We start from the raw sequence: 20,127 nt of genomic DNA on the forward strand, positions 1-20,127 counted from the left end.
GTTTGTCTTTCTGTTACTGACTAAATTTGCTCATCATAATGCCCTCCAGATTCCTCCATGTTATGTTTCATGGCTTCATTGTTGTTCTTTATGTTGTGTAGTATTCCATTGTGTGAATATACCATAATTTGTTTATCCATTCGTCTGTTGATGGGCATCTAGGTTGTTTCCATCTTTTTGCTATTGTGAACAGTGGGCAGCGGAGCTCTTAACCACTGAGTCACCAGGGATCCTCAGTAAAGATTACAGTCTTGGAAACCCTAGGGGGCAGTTCTGCTCTGTCCTATAGTGTCTCTATGACGGAATTGACTGGACAGCAATGGGTTTAATTTGTTTTTTGATCCTCATAATAGAACTGTTGAGAACTTTTATATTGTGCTCAAGGGACACAGGCGATTCTCAAAAGCATGCGTCCCCGAAAAAACAGGATCCCCAACCCTGCCCCACCGGGTGTAGAGAGGAAGGGGGCGGGACCGGAGCGGAGAGGGCGGGGCTGCGGGATGCTTGGGGTCGGTCTCCCGGAGCATTGAGGGGGTGGGCCCTATAACGGCTTGATGCTTACTGCATTACACGGCCCGTTTTGCGCATGTGCAGCCTGTTTTCAAAGTTTGGTGAGCGCGTGGCGTCAGCGCGGGTTGGTGGCGCAGCCAGTGGGTAGGGGCAGTAAGTGCGCGAGACCGAGGATAGCTCTCTCGTGGCTGCTTCCTGTCTGACGGGTGTTCCTGGGCCCCGTCTTCGCTTCGTGGCCGGAGATCCAGACCGCGCTCGGCTTCAAGCCGCCAACTTGTGGGTGCGTCCGCCCGAGATCCTCTGCGAGGGCGGAGCCAGGCTGGAATATGGCCGCGTCGGGCCTGGTGAGTGCGGCGGCAGTATGGCTGCGTCGGGTCTAGTGAGTGCGGGCCCTGGCGAGCGGGAACACTGCCCTCCAGGCCCCCGCGCCCAAAGAGCGAGAGAATGAAACGTTGGGCTGGTACTGTGGCTTCTTGGGGATTTCACTGGGAAAGCCCAAAACGCACATTTTTGAAATCTGTTGTGATCGTGTTCCGATAGCGGAGTTACTCTGTTACTTCCTCAAGGTTTCCTCTGCTGTTTCTGCATGTTTCTTTTAACGAATGTTGTGATTTCTACATTTTAGCTTGCTTCCAGTTACTGGTCCTGCAAATACTTTTCTGTGCACAACAGAAGTATTGAAACGACTTAAAAGTGTGCTTTTGCTCAAACTTGCTGGTCTGAAACAAATTCTTGTTTATGTAACACATTTTTCTCTATTCTGACGTTCTCATTTGTGTTTTGTCAAAATGTTGAGCGTTGTATGCAGTTTTATAGGGTAGTATTTATGGAGCACCTTTTGTTAAAGTCTTCGGAAAGGCAAGCTGTTAGTTGAGAGGAACAAGCTGTGAATGACTAATGGGGTTGGGAACTCATTTTTGTTTCCATGTTTTTGGATTCCCTCGGTGTTAGTCTGTATTTCAAACATCGCTTATCGTCACTATATATTATAGTATCCATAAACTTGTATTTTCTACTTTAGCTCCGTTTTTAAGAATCTTCAGTATTGATAATCTTTCATTTATGTAACGATATAAACATAAGTTAGTGTGTACTTTTTCGTATAAGCGTATACATTGCTTACATTATATATAAGCAGAAGAAAGCAATAAAGCCATTCTCAGGGGGAAGAGAAGTGGAAGAAAACAAATACCCGTGGTTAATTTTTCAAATGTCTGTCATAACCGTTTAAGCCTTTTATTTTTAATATCTGCTTTTGTGTCATAGTCCATTGACAAGACAAAGGGAGAAAAAGTTGGGATTCCCGTACTTTAGTGGTTCTCTATTAAAAAAAAAAACAACTTTGCTGGTGAGCGATTGCCACTCATAGCGACCATATAGGACAGAGTAGGACTGCCCCATAGGGTTTCTAAGGAGCAGCTCGTCGAATTCGAACTGCCAACTTTTAGTTAGCAGCCGAGCTCTTAACCACTGCGCCACCAGAGCTCTACTGGGGGTGATTTTGCCCCCTAGGGGACATTGAGAATGTCCCCAGCAGCAGGTTTGGCCTTTTTTTTTGGAGAAATTTTTAATTGTCGCAATTGGGGGATACTACTGGCACCTAGTGGATAGAGGCCAGAGATGCAGCTAAACATCCTGCAAATGCACAGGACGGCCCCCAAGGACAAAGAATTATCCAGCCCAAAATGTCTGTAGTGTCCAAACTGAGAAACCCTACTGTGTTTTATAATATTTTCTTGGAGAAACATGATCTGACATAGTAAATAGTGAAGCTCAATTTACAACTGACTGAGGAATGAATTAGAATTGGCAGTTTTTGAAAGTGTATTATGAAAATTAAAATTTTTACATTCTAACTTTAGGGTGGTGAAAGTGGTTTGCGATTGAGTGCTAAACTAAAGGTTGGTGGTCTGAACTGACCCAGCGGCTCTTTGAACTGCTTCTTTAAAGATTACAACCAAGAGAATCCTATGGAGCAGCTCAACTCAGTAACACATGGGGTTGCCCTGAGTTGGGGGCCCATTGAACTGCCACTAACAATAACAACTTTAATTTAGAATTAAGGGACCTTGTATGTGTTGTTCACCATCTGCGTTCTAGTGTACCTAAATAGCACTTGACTTGATTGTGTTGAATGCAGTTGTATTGAATGTTGTTGTTAGGAGCCCTCGAGTTGGTTCCAACTCATAGAGACTGTATTTACAACAGAATGAAACACTGCCTGGTCCTCCTCCATCCTTACAATCATTGTTATGCTGAAGCCCATTGTTGCAGCCATTGTGTCAGTCCATCTTGTTGAGAGTCTTCCTCTTCTTCGCTGCCCCTCTACCAAGTATGATGTCCTTCTCCAGGGACTGATCCCTCCTGATAACATGTCCAGAGTATGTGAGACCTAGTCTTTTCCATCTTTGCTTCTAAGGAGCATTCTGGTTGTACTTCTTCCAAGACAGATTTATTCGTTCTTTTTGCAGTTCGTGATATATTCAATATTCTTCTCCAACACCTCAATTCGAAGGCATCAGTTCTTCTTGAGTCTTCCTTATTCATTGTCCAGCTTTCGCATGCATATGAGGCAATCGAAAACACCATGGCCTGGGTCAGGCACACCATAGCCTTCAAGGTGACATCTTTGCTTTTCAACACTTTAAAGAGGTCTTTTGCTGCAGATTTGCTCAGTGCAGTGCGTTTTTTGATTTCTTGACTGTTGCTTCCATGGGTGTTGATTGTGGATCCAAGTAAAATGAAATCCGTGACAACTTCAGTCGTCATGATGTTGCTTATTGGTCCAGTGTGAGGATTTTTGTTTTCTTTATGTTGAGGTGTAATCCATACTGAAGGCTGTGGTCTTTGATCTTCATCAGTTAAGTCCTCTTCACTTTCAGCAAGCAAGGTTGTGTCATCTGCATAATGTAGGTTGTTAATGAATCTTCCTCCAATCCTGGTGCCCTGTTCTTCGTACGTATTGAATAGGTATGGTGAACAAATACAACCCTGATGCACACCTCTCCTGACTTTAAACCATGCCATATCCCTTTGTTCTGTTCGAACGACTGTGTCTTGATCTACGTACAGATTCCTCGTGAGCACAATTAAGTGTTCTGGAATTTCCATTCTTCTCAGTGTTATCCGTAATTTGTTATGATGCATACAGTTGAGTGCCTTTGCATAGTCAATAAAACACAAGTAAACATCTTTCTGGTATTCTCTGCTTTCAGCCAGGATCCGTCTGACATAAGCAATGGTATCACTGGTTGCATGTCCTCTTCTGCATCCGGCTTGAATTTCTGGCAGTTCCCTCTTGATATACTGCTGTGGTGGCTTTTGAATGATCTTCAGCAAAATTTTACTTGCGTGTAATATTAATCATATTGTTCGATAATTTCCGCGTTCGGTTGGATTACCTTTCTTGGGAATAGGCATAAATGTGGATGCCTTCCAGTTGGTTGGCCAGGTAGCTGTCTTCTAGATTTTTTGGCATAGATGAGTGAGCACTTCCAGTACTGCATCCATTTGTTGAAACATCTCAGTTGGTATTCTTTCAATTCCTGGAGCCTTGTTTTTCTGCCAGTGTTTTCAGTGCAGCTTGGACTTCTTCCTTCAGTTTCTGATCATATGCTCCCTCCTGAAATGGTTGAACGTCGACCTGTTCTTTTTGGTACAGTGACTGTGTATTCCTTCCATCTTCTTTTGATGCTGCCTGTGTTGTTTAATATTTTCCCTGTAGAATCCTTCAGTATTGCAACTCGAGGCTTGACATTTTTCCTCAGTTCTTTCAGCTTGAGAAATGCTGAGCATATTCTTCCCTTTTGGTTTTCTATCTCCAAGTCTTTGCACGTGTCATTGTAATACTTTGTCTTCTCGAGCCACCCTTTGAAATCTTCTGTTTCAGCTCTTTTACTTCATCATTTCTTCTTTTGCTTAGCTACTCTATGTTCAAAAGCAAATGTAAAAGAACTACCTTTGCCTTACTGTTTTTCTATTTAAAAGAGGAGCGGGGAGTATTTACAGTTGTTAGTTAACATTTCAGTGTGCAAATTTGATGAATCTTATTTTGCATGAAGTTAGGAGAAGAGTGGCCTTAAATTAGGCTTGGAAGTTAACTAACATTCTCAGTATAGGGCTTCAGTGTTTCAAAATGCTGAGTACTGGACAGAGACGTAAGTACTTGAGTTTAGTTTCCACCATTAAGCAGTTTTTCTATATGCATGTAGGGAGATGATTATGATTCCAGAAAAAGCAAATGGCTCAAAGAAGCTAGGTACAACGAGGCTTATAAAGAGAAGAATCTGTTGTCGAGTCGATTACGACTCATAATGACCCTACTGGACAGAGTGAAACTGCCCCATAGGATTTCCAAGGCTGTAATCTTTATGGAAGCAGAGTGCCACATCTGAAACAAAGTGCCACATCTTTCTCCCATGGAGTGGCTGGTGGGTTTGAACTCCTGACCTTTTGGTTAGCAGCCTAGCGTTTAACGATTGCACCACCAGGGTTCCTATATAAAGAGAAAACAAACAAACCCACTGCCGTTGATTGAGTTGATTCTGACTCATAGTGACCTCATAAGGTTTCCAAGGCTGTAAATCTGTATGGGAGCAGACTTGCACATCTTTTCTTCTGTGGAGCCACTGGTGGTTTCGAACTGCCAGCCTTTTGGTTAACAGTCAATTGCTTTAACCACTACACCACCAGGGCTTCTTATATAAAGAGAAGAGGAAGGAGAAATATAGAAGACCAACCATTGGCTAATCTTAAGATGATTAGTGTTGAAAGCATTATAAAAGCCTATGTGATTCGAGAACATTATATAGGCATAATAGCAATTCCCTATCTTTATCCACTGAGAGGGCCAGCAGCAATCCAAAATAATGAGCAAACGTTTTGCCCAGTCCCTGGTTCTAAAGACCATTCTCCACTAAAAGGAACTAGGTTGCCCTGGAAAAAATAGGAGGTTCCAGTGCTGAGGCAGTGAAAGTATAAAATGGGCCTAAAACAAATAGTATATTTTTGTTCATTAAATTATTTCACATTTGTATATGTACTTCGTATCCCGTTGGGCCAGGTAAAAGCGAGGCTTATTAAACATTTAGTATTTATAGTTATATATTCATTCCTTTTTCTTATTTTGTTGTGCTTTAGATGAAAGTTTACAGCACAAATTAGTTCCTCATTCAAAAATTTTTACACACATTGTTTTGTGATATTGGTTGTAATCCCCACAATGTGTCAGCACTCTTCCCCTTTCCACCCGGGTTCCCTGTGTCCATTCGTCCAGTTTTCCTGTCCCTTCCTGCCTTCTCGTCTTTGCTATTGGGCAAGTATTGCCCATTTGGTCTCATATACTTGATTAAACTAAGAAATGTTCCTCAGGTGTGTTATTGTTTGTTTTATAGGCCTGTCTAATCTTTGGTTGAAAGGTGGACGGGAGTGACTTCCTTTCTGAGTTACTAGGGTATCCGGGGGCCATAGTCTAAGGGGTTCCTCCAGTCTCTGTCAGACCTGTAATTCTGGTCTTTTATTGTGAATTTGAATTTGGTCTTACATTTTTCTCCTACTCTGTCCAGGAACCTCTATTGAGATCCCCGTCAGCGTGGTCGGTGGTGGTAGTTCTTTAACCACTAGTTCTTCTTGTGCTTAGGCTGGCGGAGGCTGTGGTTCATGTGGTGCATTTGTCCTTTGGATTAATATTTTCCTTGTGTCTTTGGTTTTCTTCATTCTCCTTTGCTCTGGGTGGGATGGGACCAATAGATGTATCTTAGATGGCTGCTTGCAAGCTTTTAAGACCCCAGACCTCACCAAAGTAGGGTGAAGAACATTTTCTTTATGAACTGTGTTAAGCCAGATGACCCAGATGTCCACCAAGACTATGGTCCCCAGCCCTCAGCCCCAGCTGCTCGGTCCCTCAAGGTGTTTGGATGTGTCTAGGAAGCTTCTATGACTTTGCCTTGGTCAGGTTGTGCTGATTTCCCCTATATTGTGTGTTGTCTTTCGTTTCACTAAAGTTAAGAGTTGTCTACTATCTAGTTAGTGATTTTCTCTCTTCACCCCACCTCTCCCCTCCCTCGTAGTCATCAAAGATTGTTTTTTTCTGTGTGGAAACCTTTTCTTGGGTTTTTATAATAGTGATCTCATATAGTATTTGTCCTTTTGTAACTGACTTATTTCACTCAGACTCATCCATGTTGTGAGATGTTTCGTGGATACCAATATCTTCGTTTTTAAAAGCATGCTATTAATCCTATTATTACCTAATGTTCAACTAGGTAATTTAGATTTAGAAATTTTACAATTAAAAGATAGGACCCGGAGTCTCCCAAAGTGACCTCACCCCCAATATCTGCATGTCTGTGTGATTTATTTTTTCTGTTCCCATTGATTGAGACTGCCTCTTTTTGTTGGGGTTACCTGGTTTTCTCTTTGTGGAAGCATTCTAGGATCGTCTTATCCTCAGTTTTTTTCCTGAAATTTCACTGTTATATTCCTAAGTATAGGTCTTCTTAAATTCATTATGCTGGCTACTCATTTCCTACAAATTTGAAGAATTTTTCTATATATATTCTTAGGGAATATCTTTTCAATTTTATCTGGAATAACTATTAATCAGAAGTTGAACCACATGATTTTTCGATCTTTGCGTTAGTTTTTCTTTCCCAGTTTCTTTATCTTTTTGTTCTTTCTGCGAAATAGCCTCATTTTTTCTTAAATATTGTGTTTTTTGTTTTAGGCAATGATGTTTTTAATTAGTAAGAGTTTTTCTTGTTCTCTGTTCCATGTTTATAATATACCACTTTTGCTTGTAAGTCCAGTAGTATCTCAAATATTTCTAAAATATCTCTTGAAGATTCATAATAGATTTTTTTGTTTGTTTTCTTGTTTTTGAAATTTTATTCTTTGTCATCCTTGATATTAGTTTCCTTGGATCTTTAAAAAAATTTTTATTTTGTTTTTCTTTTGTTTTAGAGACTTTTAGATGTCTAGTCATCCATGGATGCTGGTCATGTTTGAGACTGAGACAATAGACTACTGATTGGGAGCTCTGTGTTTATGAGGATGTGGGCAGTGGAAGGATCTACTCTTCTGCTTATAGATTTTCCTTTAATTGCCGTGTTTTTAGTCCCGTGTCTTACTCTTCGCCTCTGTCAGATCTCAAGTTTCCTTGCTCTGCATCATTATGGTTTTTTCTTTGAGCAGATCATCTTCCATCCTCATCGAAGACAATATCCTCTGAGCTTACTTTAGGCTACTTATGCTTTTATTTTGTTTCATGAATTATTATTCTTCATCTGTTTTCAATCTTCCAAAAATTGGTTAAATTTGTTCATAGGTGGCCCTCTCTTCATTCTCTTTTTTGTTGCTTTCTTATGCCTTTTTATTTCTTTACTATTATTTTAGTGGGTTCTCCCTGTAAGGAAAGCAGATAGGTGGATATGATTAATTAAATTACTAGAAGTTGAGACAGTTTGGATTTTGTTGGTAGAAGAGGAATGAGGGGAGGTGGAGGAGGAGCAGGGGGAAGATGAGTAATCCTCAAGGGGAAGAAATAGTATAGGCCAAGGTTTGGAAATGGCAGATATGAGGCAAGTTGTTCTCTTTCACTGGATCCAGAAGAATTGCTTTCTATAGTAACAATTAACAAATACTTGCTGAATGAATAACTGAAGAATTGAAATTTTGTATCATGTCCATGTTGGGGAGAAATTATTCTGAAGTTAAGTTGTGTTTGAACATATTTTAAACAAAGATACCAAACTGATCATTTATTTTTCTTTCAGGATCATCTGAAAAATGATTATAGAAGAAGATTTTGTCGACCTTCCAGGTGATTTATATACTTAATCTTTTGAGATTGATTTTTTATTCTTATCTTCAGGAAGTGAATTTTTAAATGAAGAAAGGAAAAACTGTCACCTCTGTCTGATTGATTTCTGATTGTTGATTAAGTATAGTCTTAGTTGTTTTATATTAACAGAAATATTAATGCAAGCAATGCAGTGACTTAGTGATAGTAGCAGTGAGAAAAGAAATTCACCTGATAACATGGTGGTCCGGGAAGAGGCAGTCTCAATTCTGATTAAATGGTAGCTATGGGGAAAGCACTTTGTAGAATGGATTAAATGGTTATAGTAGAAAGATGCAGCACATTCAGTGGGGTGAAAAGAAAATAATGCATATGGTCATATTATTTGGTGGATGTTTATTCTGGTTCTTTGGGGCCGTCTTTTGATTTGACACAAATGGCTAAGTGCTCAACTAGCACCCGAAAGGTTAGTGGTTCAGACCTACCCAGAGATGCCTCAGAAGAAAGCCCTGGCGATCTAGTTCTGAAAACTCAGCCACTGAAAACCCTATGTAGCACAGTTCTTCTTTGCAACACGTGGGGTTGCCATAAGTCGGAATTGATGTGACGGCAGCTGGGTTTGGTTTGGGTTTTGGTTGTAAAATATGTAAAGTTAAATTTTCTAGTTACCTATTGAGTAGTAATACAATGAATAGCATGTGTTTAAAAATAAAGATATTATCAACAACCAAATATTTATTGAGCCTCAAATCTTTCTAGATCCAGTGGCGCATAGAAATACATACTTTGGCCCACAAGAAGCTTGTGTTCCTGTTGGGAAGATATATATGTACACTTGCAAAATAATTTAATTACCAAAAAAAAAATTACCTGTGATAAAGTAATAACTTATGTATCATAAACAGTAGGTCTATATGTAATTAGGTGTTAACTTGCACTATAGGCTGCCATATAAGAAGTTACAAAAGGGTATGTATGTTGTTCATATCCAGGAAAGCTTTAAAGTTGTAGTTTATCTTGAGGTGGTCCTTAAATAGATGTTTAAAGAATAAAGTAAAGTACATTCCAGATATAGAAATACCATAAACAAAGGAACCACTGTAGGAGTGCTTATATTATGGTGTGTTAACAGCAGACAGACCTGTCCTAAGAGGGTGAAATATGTTGGATAGAAGAGAAAACAAGATTATATGAATCAAGTAGAACCAGAAAACAAATGTGTTAGACTTTAGGCATTTATTATAAAGTCTCGAATAAGTTGTCTTAAATCAACTTTGGAATAAGACTGACGAGGTAGAAACACATATTTTAGAAAGGCAAAGAATAGTTCGGTGTTTTTATATAGGATGGAGCCCTGGTGGCGTAGTGGTTTAACACTCAGCTGTTAACCAAAAAAGTTGGCAGTTCAGATCCACTAGCTGTGGCTTGGAAATCCTATGGGGCAGTTATAATCTGTCCTAAAAAGTTGCTGTAAGTTGGAATTGACTTGATAGCAACGGGTTTTTTGGTTTTGGGAGGAGGGCTTTTACACTAGTGTGGCAATGAGAAGGGGTAAGAAAAACTGAACTGGAGAAAATTTTGTACAAAGCTGTACAACTTGGTGACTATAATGTTCTTCCGTACGAGAAGTAGAAGAGACTGACTGACTCATTTGGTAACTGCCAGAAGATTATTGTTGTTGTTAGTTGCCTTCAAGTCAGCTCCAGTTCATAGCAACCTTATGTATAACAGAAGGAAATGTTGCCGATCCTGTGCTATCTTCACGATGGTTGCTATGTTTGAGTTTATTATTTTGGCTATTGTATCAATTCATCTCATTGAGGGTTTCCTTCATTTTCAATGACCTTCTACTTTACCAGCCATGGTGTTCTTTTCTAACGATTGGTCTTTCCTGATGACATATCCAAAGTAAGCATGCTGAAGTTTCACCATCCTTGCTTCTAAGGAGCATTCTGGCTGTACTGATTTATTTGTTCTTCTGGCTGACCACAGTATATTCAGTATTCTTTGTGTCTTTAAATGCATCAGCTCTTCTGTCTTTCTTTTTAATTGTCCAACTTTTACGTGCATATTAGACGATTGAAAAGGCCATGGCTTGAGTCAGGCCAATGTTAATCATCAGTGACATCTTTACTTTTTAGAATGTTATAGAGGTCTTTTGCAGCAGATTTGCCCAGTGCAGTACATTGTTTGATTTCTTAACTGCTGTTTCTGTGGGTATTGATAATTGATCCAAGAAGAATGAAATCCTTGGACAACTTCAGTTTCTTTGTCATTTTTCATGATGCTATTTATTGGTACATTTGTGAGCATTTTTGTTTTCTTCATGTTCACGTGTAATCCATAGTGAAGACTTTCGTCAGAAAATACTTCCGGTCGTCTTTATTTTTGGCAAGCAAGGATGTGTCATCTGCGTATCTCAGGTTGTTAATGGTCTTCCTCAATTCTGATGGTGCATTCTTCTTCCTGTAGTCTAGTTTCTCAGATTATTTGTTCAGCATACAGATTGAATTAAGTAAAGTGAAAGGATACAACCTTGCTGCACACTGTTTCCCATTCTGAACCACACAGTATCCTCTTGTTCTGTTTGAACAACTGTTTCTTGATCCACATACAGGTTCTACATAAGCACAATTAAGTGTTTTTGAATTCCCATTCTTTATAATGTTATCCATAATTTGTTTGGTCCATAAAGTCAAATGCCTTTACATAATCAATAAAACACAGATAAATAGCTTTCTAGTATTCTCTGCTTTTAATCAAGATCCATCTGATATCAGCAGTGATATCTCTTTTTCCATGTCTTCATCTGAATCTGGCTTAATCTTCTGGCAGTTCCCTGTTGATGTGTGGCTGCAGTCATTTTTGAATTATCTTCTGCAAAATTTTGCTAGTATGTGATATTAGTGATACTGTTCAGTAATCTCTGCATTCTATTCGATTGCCTTTCTTTGGAATGGGCACAGATCTGTATCTCTTCTAGTCGGTTGTCCAAGTAGCTAAATTTCTTGATATAGACAAGTAAGTGCTTCCAGCATTGCATCTGTTTGTTGAGACATCTCAATTGATATTCCGTCAATTCCTGGAACCTTGCTTTTTGCCAGTGTCTTCAGTGTAGCTTGAATTTCTTCTTTCCATGCCAGTGATTCTTGATCATATGCTACCTCTGTAATGGTTGAGGGAGCCCTGGTGACATAGTGGTTAAGAGCTACAGCTGCTAACCGAAAGGTTGGCAGTTCAAAGTTACCAGCCATTCCTTGGAAACCCTATGAGGCAGTTCTACTCTGTCATGTAGGGTCGCTGTGAGTCGGAATTGACTCAGTGGCAGTGGATTTGGTAATGGTTGAACGTTAACCATTTCTGTTTGGTACGTTAACTCTGTATTCCTTCCATCTTCTTTTGATGGCTTGTCATTCAATTTTTTGCTTATAGAATCCTTCAGTCTTGCACCGCGAGGCTTGAATTTTTCAGTTCTTTTGGCTTGAGAAATGCCAATTGTCTTCTTCCCTTTTGGTCTTCTAACTCCAGGTCTTTGTACATTTGCTCAGAATACTTTCCCTTGTCTTCTCGATTCCCCCTTTGAAATCTTCTGTTCAGATCTTTTACTTCATCATTTTATCTGTTCTATTTAGCTACTTTGTACTTAAGAGCAAGTTTTAGACTCTCTTCTGACGTTCATTTTGGTCTTTTCCTTCTTTCCTGTCTTTTTAATGACCTTTCATTTTCTTCATGTATGATGTTTTTGATATCTTCCCACAACTCTTCTGGTCTTTAGTCATGAGTGTTCAGTGTGTCACATCTGTTCTGAGATGGTCTCTAAATTCAAAGTTGTACTTTGACTTTCTTGGACTTGCTTTGGTTTTCTTCAGTTTCAACTGGAACTTGCACATGAGCAATTGATAATCTGTTCCAAAGTCAGCCCTGCCTTTGTCTTATTTAAAATTTTATTTATTTTGTTGTTGTGGAGAACATACACAGCAACCCACTGCCGTTGAGTTGATTCCGACTCAGCAACCCTATAGGACAGGGTAGAACTTGCCCCATAGGGCTTCCAAGGCTGTAAAATCTTTATGGAAGCAGACTGCCACATCTTTCTCCTGCAGAGTGGCTGGTGCGTTTGAACCGCTAACTTTTCTGTTAGCAGCTGAGTGCTTAACCACTACACCACCAGTGCTCCTATACACAGCAAAACATACACCAATTTAAGGGTTTCTATACGTACAGTTCAGTGACATTGATTACATTCTTTAAGTTGCGCAACCATTCTCATCCTCCTTTTCTGAGTTGTTCCTCTCCCGTTAACATAAACTCATTGATCTTTTGAGTTGCTGTTGATCTTTAGAGTTGCTGTTGTCAATTCAATCTCATATAGGTAGTTCTTAAAAGAACATGATTCTCAAGGCAGACATTCTTTACTAATTAAGCTAAACAGTTGTTTAGTTTTAAGAAGACTTCAGGGGATATTTTTGGTTTAAGGTTTAAAGATCATCACAGGGCAATAGTTTCAGGACTGACTTTGTCTTGACTGATGATACTGAGCTTCTCTGTAATCTATTTCCACAGGTGTAGTTGATTTGGTAACTGTGTAATCTGTCCAGTGAGGTCGTGTGTAGTCTTCGACTGTGTTGTTAAAAAAAAAAAGTATTTCCAATGATTCATTTGTTGGTCTTACAGAATTTTACCATGTGATATCCAGCATAGTTTTCATCTCCAAGGTTGGAACTGTTTCAACTGTTGGTCCTTTTTCTTTGTTTCTAACTTTCACATTTCAGTTACCAGTAATTACCAGTGTGTCTTGATTGCACACTCGATCAATTTCAGACTGCAGCAGTTTGTAAAAATCTTTAATTTCTTCATTTTTGGCATTCGTGGTTGGTGGTAAATTTGAATAATAGTCACATTAACTGTTCTTCCTTGTAGGTGTATGGATATTAATCTATCACTGATTACATTGTATTTGCGGATAGATCTTGAAATGTTCTTTTTGATGATGAATTCATCGCTGTTCTGCTTTACTTTGTTGTTCTCTGCCATCTTAGTTATCTAGGGCTCCTATAACAGAAGTACCACAAGTGGATGACTTCACAGTAAAGTAGGCTAGAAGTCTGAATTCAGAGTGCCATCTCCAGGGGAAGGCTTTCTCTCTCTCTTGACTCTGGTGGAGTGTCCTTGACATCAATCATTCCCTGGTCTAGGAGCATCTTAGCGCAGGGACCCCAGGTCCAAAGGATGCACTTTGCTTCTGGTACTACTTTCTTGGTGGTATGAGGTCCCCTTGTCTCTCTGCTCCCTTCTCTCTTTTATATTTCAAAAGAGATTGATTTAAGACACAACCTAATCTTGTAGTTTGAGTCCTGCCTCGTTAACATAACTGCTGCTAATCCCACCTCATTAACATCATAGAGGTAGGATTTACAACACATAGGAAAATCACATCAGATGACAAAATGGTGGACAAACACACAGTACTGGGAATCATGTCCTAGCCAAGTTTACATACATTTTTGGGGGACACAATTCAACCCATAACACCAGCATAGTAGAGCATATAATTGTCAGAATTAGAATGGCCAGTACCAGTTCATTTCAGCTCACTAATGCCTAAGATACTGATCTTCAAGGTTCCATTTCATTTTTGACAATTTCCAGTTTTCCTTGATTCATACTTTGTACATTCCATGTTCCAGTTACTAATGGATGTTTGCATTTATTTCTTCTTACTCTGAGTTGTGCCATGTCAGGAAATGAAAGTCCCGAAGGCTTTATTCCATCTGCATCATTAAAGTTGACTCTACTTTGAGGAGGCAGCTCTTCCTCAATTAAAGTATTTTGAGTCCCTTCTAAGCTGAGGGACTCATCTTCCATCAGTTTATCAGACAGTGTTTTGTTGCTGTCCATAAGGTTTTCTTGGCTGATTTTTGGAAGTAGATCACTAGGCTTTTCTTCCTGATCTGTTGTAGTCTAGAAGTTCTGCAGAAGCCTGACCACCATGGGGAATCCTGCTAGGATTTGAAATACTGATGACATAGCTTCCAGTATCATAGCAACATGCAAGCTCCCACAGTAGAACAAACTGACAGATGGGTGATTGCAGAAGATGATATCCATATTATGTGAATCGTCTGCACATGCGTGTACATGGGTGCATACACATGTATGCACAGTTCAATTTTAAATCCCAAGCAGTCATGAGACTGTTAGGATGAGGACTTTGCTATCTGATCTGATTGGATTGTACACACAAGACACTTACATATTGTTAGCAGTTGAAAACTGTTATTGTTATTTATAGAAGCTAAACGGTAAAAAACAAGAACAGATTACTTATAGAAAGCAAATAGTAAGTAACAGGAACATGTCTGAAATAAACCAGTCCCCTCCATCCCTGTGAGTACCCCACTTAGTGTTGTAGGGAAGGAACCCACTTATGTCTAAAAGGGGACCCATTCACCCTTTCCAAGTTACCCATGTCCATTTCTGTGTCATTGGGTGGGCATGCAGTGGATGAAGTGTCAGCAGGTGTCTCTTTCTCTCAGCTGGTGTGTCATCCACTCAGGTCAGGTGTGGCGTGGCTGTGTCTGTTCTGTTTCTCTCTCTCTGTCTCCATGGATTTTCTTAGCTGGACCTGGCCCCCTGTGCTTACTGGTCCAACTCTCAACCAGCAGCTTTGGGACAGCCCTGGGCTAGTGCCAGGGTTAGGCTGGTATTATAACAGCTCTTGAGGCAAAACTTTCACGGGTAACCTTTGTACAAGTGTATGCCCAAGTCTCTGCTCTGTTGGCGACCTCCTGCTGGAGTTGCCCAGCTGTGTTGGTGACATCCTGCCTGGAGATGCCCAGCTCTGCTCCATGGGCTGACTAGTCCACTGCCCCTGTCTTCTCTGTGGGCCAACTCGGCCCCACCACTGCTATCTGCCGGTCTTGTGATTTCTGCTGCTGCAGTTTCTCTGTTGCTTGACTCCGTTGTGCTTGCTGCCAATGCTGTTGTATTCAGTGTTATCAGCTCAGCGTTACTGCCTTTGACCTGTATTATAGTTCTTCTAGGAAGTTCTCAGTGCATGGTCCCATGTCCAAAGAATATGCTCCTCTCCTGACTCTCATCCATTAGGAAACCCCAGAAACCTCTTTGAGATTGGTCGCTTATGTAGGAAAACTCCTTAGGCAGGTTGTAAACTGACCAATCCCTGCAAACCACTTATGCAGAGAGTAAACCGACGAATTTCCTGCAGGCCTCTTACGTGGATAACAAATCAACCAATCCTTTGCAAGATTGTGGCCTGACCAATCATTCTGGGAGAATTATAAACCTAGGGCCACAAAAGCCACATTAAAGAGAACCAGTTGCACACACTACTGTATTATTATGCAAATAAAGTACGTGTTTTAGGTTTTTTTGCCAACACCCCCTCCCGTAAGTGCTATGCTAATTTTTTTTTACATGTAACGGTTTTTTTACAGTAACACGGAAAAAAAATTTGCATAGCACTCTTATTAAAATATGTTGAGGCGGGGCCTGGTTGGCAAAAAACGTACACTGAGCCCCTTATTTACAGAAAATACTGGTATATCAGTCAAATTTCTTGTTTGACAACTAGACTAGAACATATATTGGTGACCTGTGTTCTAATACTGACTTTGCATTATCACCTTTGGCAAGTCATTTGATCTGTGTGGGTCTCAGTTTCCTTATCCAAAATTGGAGATAGCAAGGCAGCATTTATACTGTGTAATGTATATACCTGTCCAGCTGTATGTGGTGTCTTGGGGTGATATCTAGGTCTGAATTTATAATAGTGACCTGTATTCTGGTATTAGGTTTGCAAAAGGCAGGTCACTTGACCTATCTGGATCTCAGTCTTCTAATCTGTAAAACGAAGAGTTAGGGTTTAGTTAGGGTTTTTTAACTAAATCTGCACAACAGGATCATCTGAATCACCCTAGAAAATCTTATTCAGTTGGTTTGGCAGAAATATCCAAGTATGTGTATTTCTACAAAGCTACAAAGATAATTTCGTGCATATATCTGTTGAGAGTTATTGGATTAGTTGATTTCTGTGATCATTCTGTTATAAAATTCTATGATGACTGACCTCTTAATGCATATGGCTCATAATCTTGAGTTACTTCGTATACAGTACTTTTCAAACTCTCAAGAATAATAGGAATGTTGTAGATCAATTGTCAGCAAACTACAGCATACCAGTTGGCTGCCTATTTTTGTAAATGCAATTTCATTGAAATGTAACCATACCAGTATATTTATGTATTATCTGTGGCTGCTTTCAAGTTACAGTGGCAGAGTTGAGTAGTTGTGTCAAGAGACCATATGACCCAGAAGCCTAAAGGCCCTATAAGCAAAATTTACCAAAATGCATGTCAAATTTTATACAGCTTCAAGTCCAGGTGTCCTTCAATGTGAATGGTTAAACACTGTGATATGTATATACCACAGAACACTACTGAGCAGTAAAAAGAAATGAGCTATTGATATCTTTAACAATTTGAATGAATCTCCAGAGAATTATGCTGAATGAAAAAAAGCCAATGCAAAAGGTTACATACTGTATGATTCCATTTATATAACATTTTTCAAATGATACAATTTTAGAAATAGGGGACAGCTTAGTGGTTAGGAATGGGAGGGAGGAAGGAGGTGAGATAGAGAAGTTGATGTGGTTATAAAATGGCAACGGAGAGATCTTTGTGGTGATTAGAACTGTTCAGTATTTTGACTGGTGATGGATATATGACCCTATTGTTGTTAGGTGCCGTGCAGTGGGTTCCGACTCCAAGAACCCTTACGTACAACCGAGTGAAACACTGCTCTGTCCTGTGCCATCCTCAATCATTGCTGTGCTTGAGTCCATCATTGTAGCCACTGTGTCAGTCCATCTCATTGAGGGTCTTCCTGTACATGTATAAAACTGCATAGAACTAAATACACACACACACAAAAACACACACACACACGTGCAGGTAAAACTGAGGAGATCTGAATAAGATTGGTGGATTGTATCAATGACAATATCTTGGTTGTGATGTTGTAGTATAGTTTTTCAGATGTTACAGTTGGGGGAAACTGGATAAAATGTACAAGGGATCTCTATTTCTTACACCTGCATGTGAATCAGTGATCATCTCAATATAATTTTTAATTAAAATTTTTTATACTAATTCATAAACTGCTGTTAAGATTTGTGATACTGAATTAAAAGTACAACTTGAGAACTTCTATGGAAGAGTATGTTTCTAGGAAGTTAGCACTTGCAACTGTGAAGTCTCTTAAAAGGGAAATTTCAGGATTGATTAGATTTGTTTAGAAAATGTTCTTGTTGAGATACAGCAGTGTCCAAAACAATATTTGACATGGCCGTTCAATCGGAATATTATTATTAATGTACATAATGACATACTACTTCATATACTTTCCTGGAAGCTATTGGATCTTCATGTACTTGTGTTTTCTTCAAATAATAAAGGTAATATTTTTCCCACGAAATTAAACTAACATTCCATAATAAGGAGAAGTGGAATTTTCAAAGTAGATGATAGCATAAATAACAAGTATCTTTTAGAAATGAAATGTTAACATTTTTCCCTCTTTCCACTTAATTAGGGCACCTGACATTAATGTGGAGCAAGGCCAGAATATACTGGAAATCTTACAAGATTGTTTTGAAGAAAAAAGTAAGGCTTCATTTTTATATGGATTTTGAGGATTGAAATGGATAAAAATATAAATTTGTCATGTTAATTAATGTTAAATGTGGCAAGTATGTTCTATTATTTAAACATGTAAAATATTTTCCTACAAATTTTGAATACATATGTAATTCTTCATGTACCTTCTGGTACACTTAGGGTAATAGTGACTAAAATGTAATCCCTTTTACTTCACAATAAATCATTGTAGTCTGGAAGTCCTTAAATAATTATACAAAGAGAAAATATGTCATATAGCGGAAATGATTGTGTGAATTCTTGGAATTACTGGAGAGTTTGAGATACTTTTTGGTGATTTGTATTCCTTTCTAAGGAAGTGGTGATTATGGAAAAAGTGCTGGTCAGCATTGGAAAGTATTGGAATAGGAGAATAGGCCAATCAGAGAAATAAGAACCGATGATGGAAGGCCATCTCTTCTGTAAAATCTCTGAAAGAAGAACTGACACATATTTCTTCTAGAATTTTGCTTTTCCCATCTCTTAAGGTCTTCAAGAACATTTGAATATTGAATGATGTCTGTACTCATTTAAGCTAAATGTGTTATAAGAAATGAACAGACTTCTTCACATGCCACATAGGGCTACTTTTAATTGTAACCAATAGACATTACACCATATTTCATTTTTTTAAATTTTAATCTTTTAGGTCTTGCCAATGATTTTAGCGCTAATTCTACAAAATCGGTGCCTTATTCAACACCCAAAATAAAGGACACTTGTATTCAGTCACCAAACAAAGAGGTAAGTCAAAACAGTGGAACTGGTAGGTTTAATATTTTAATATTTTAATAAACAAAGCTATACACAGTATAGTTAGGTATGTTTTAGTTAAATTGTCTGTAAGCCTGATTCTTTTTTTTCTTTTGTAATTCTGAAACAGTTTATTCTTAAAATCTTAGTGTTTCTTTTTCTTTTTTTTTTTTATTGTACTTTAGATGAAGGATTACTGAGCAAACTATCTTCTCAATAAACAGTACATATATTGTTTTATGACATTGGTTAACAACCCCATGACGTTAATACTCTCTCTTCTTGACTCTCGGTTCCCTATTAACAGTTTCCCTGTCCCCTCCTGCCTTCTAGTCATTTCTCATGGGATGGTGTGCCCCTTTAGTCTTGATTTGTCCTGTGGGCCTATCTAATCTTTAGCTAAATGGTGAACCTTAGGAGTGACTTCATTACTGAGCTAAAAGGGTGTCTAGGGGCCATATTCTTGGGGTTTCTCCAGTCTTTGTCAGGTCAGTAAGTCTGGTCTTTTTTTGAGTTAGAATTTTATTCTGCATTTTTCTCCAGCTCTGTCTGGGACCCTCTGTTGTGATCCCGGTCAGAGCAATTAGTGGTGATAGCTGGGCACCATATAATTGTGCTGGACTCAGTCTGGTGGATGCCGTGGTAGTTGTGGTCTGTTAGTCCTTTGGACTAATCTTTCCCTTGAGTCTTTAGTTTTCTTCATTTTCCCTTGTTCCTAAAGGGGTCAGACCAGTAATTCATTCCCTCAGGGAGTTTGGATTTGTCCATGGAACTTCCATGACCTTACCCTGCACAAGTAGTGCTGGCTTCCCCACTATTGTGTACTGTCTTACCCTTCACCTAAGTTACCGCTTATCTATTGTCTATTTAGTGTTTTTCCACACCTACCCCTCCCCTCCCTGAGGGACTGAATTGCAGGGTGGAGAGCTGTGGGGACCATGATCTCGGGGAACATCTAGCTCAGTTGGCATAGCAGAGTTTATAAAGAAAATGTTCTGCATTCTACCTTGTTGAGTAGTGTCTGGGATCTTAAAAGCCTGTGAGCAGCCATCTGAGATACTCGACTGGTCTCATCCCTTCTGGAGTAAGGGAGAATGAAGAAAACAAGATAAAAGGAAAAGATTAGTCCAAAGGTCTAAAGGACCACAAGTACCACGGCCTCCACCGGACTGAGTCCAGTACAACTAGATGGTGCCCGGCTACCACCACTGACTGCTCTGACCAGGATCACAACAGAGGGTCCTGGACAGAGCTGGAGAAAAATGTAGAATAAAATTCTAACTCACAAAAAAAGACCAGACTTACTGGCCTGACAGAGACTGGAGAAACCCTGAGAGTATGGCCACC

General features: G+C 39.3%; 1 protein-coding gene across 3 annotated transcripts in view; it reads left to right on the forward strand.

The window, feature by feature from the left end:
- Window positions 1-604: 604 nt before the first annotated feature.
- CENPC (centromere protein C) overlaps window positions 605-20,127 on the forward strand; it is a 98,832-nt gene continuing 79,309 nt past the window's right edge. For 2 of the 3 annotated variants that reach the window (XM_023737808.1, XM_023737809.1), the window contains exons 1-4: window positions 605-854; window positions 8,283-8,329; window positions 17,924-17,994; window positions 18,677-18,771. In XM_023737808.1, coding sequence (XP_023593576.1) covers window positions 837-854; window positions 8,283-8,329; window positions 17,924-17,994; window positions 18,677-18,771 — 231 coding nt within the window. In that variant the 5' untranslated portion in view covers window positions 605-836. The remainder of the gene's footprint in view (window positions 855-8,282; window positions 8,330-17,923; window positions 17,995-18,676; window positions 18,772-20,127) is intronic. The other variant, XM_023737810.1, reaches the window with a different exon arrangement.

This window comes from Trichechus manatus, unplaced genomic scaffold, assembly GCF_000243295.1.
Source record: "Trichechus manatus latirostris isolate Lorelei unplaced genomic scaffold, TriManLat1.0 scaffold00108, whole genome shotgun sequence".
Taxonomy (NCBI): domain Eukaryota; kingdom Metazoa; phylum Chordata; class Mammalia; order Sirenia; family Trichechidae; genus Trichechus; species Trichechus manatus.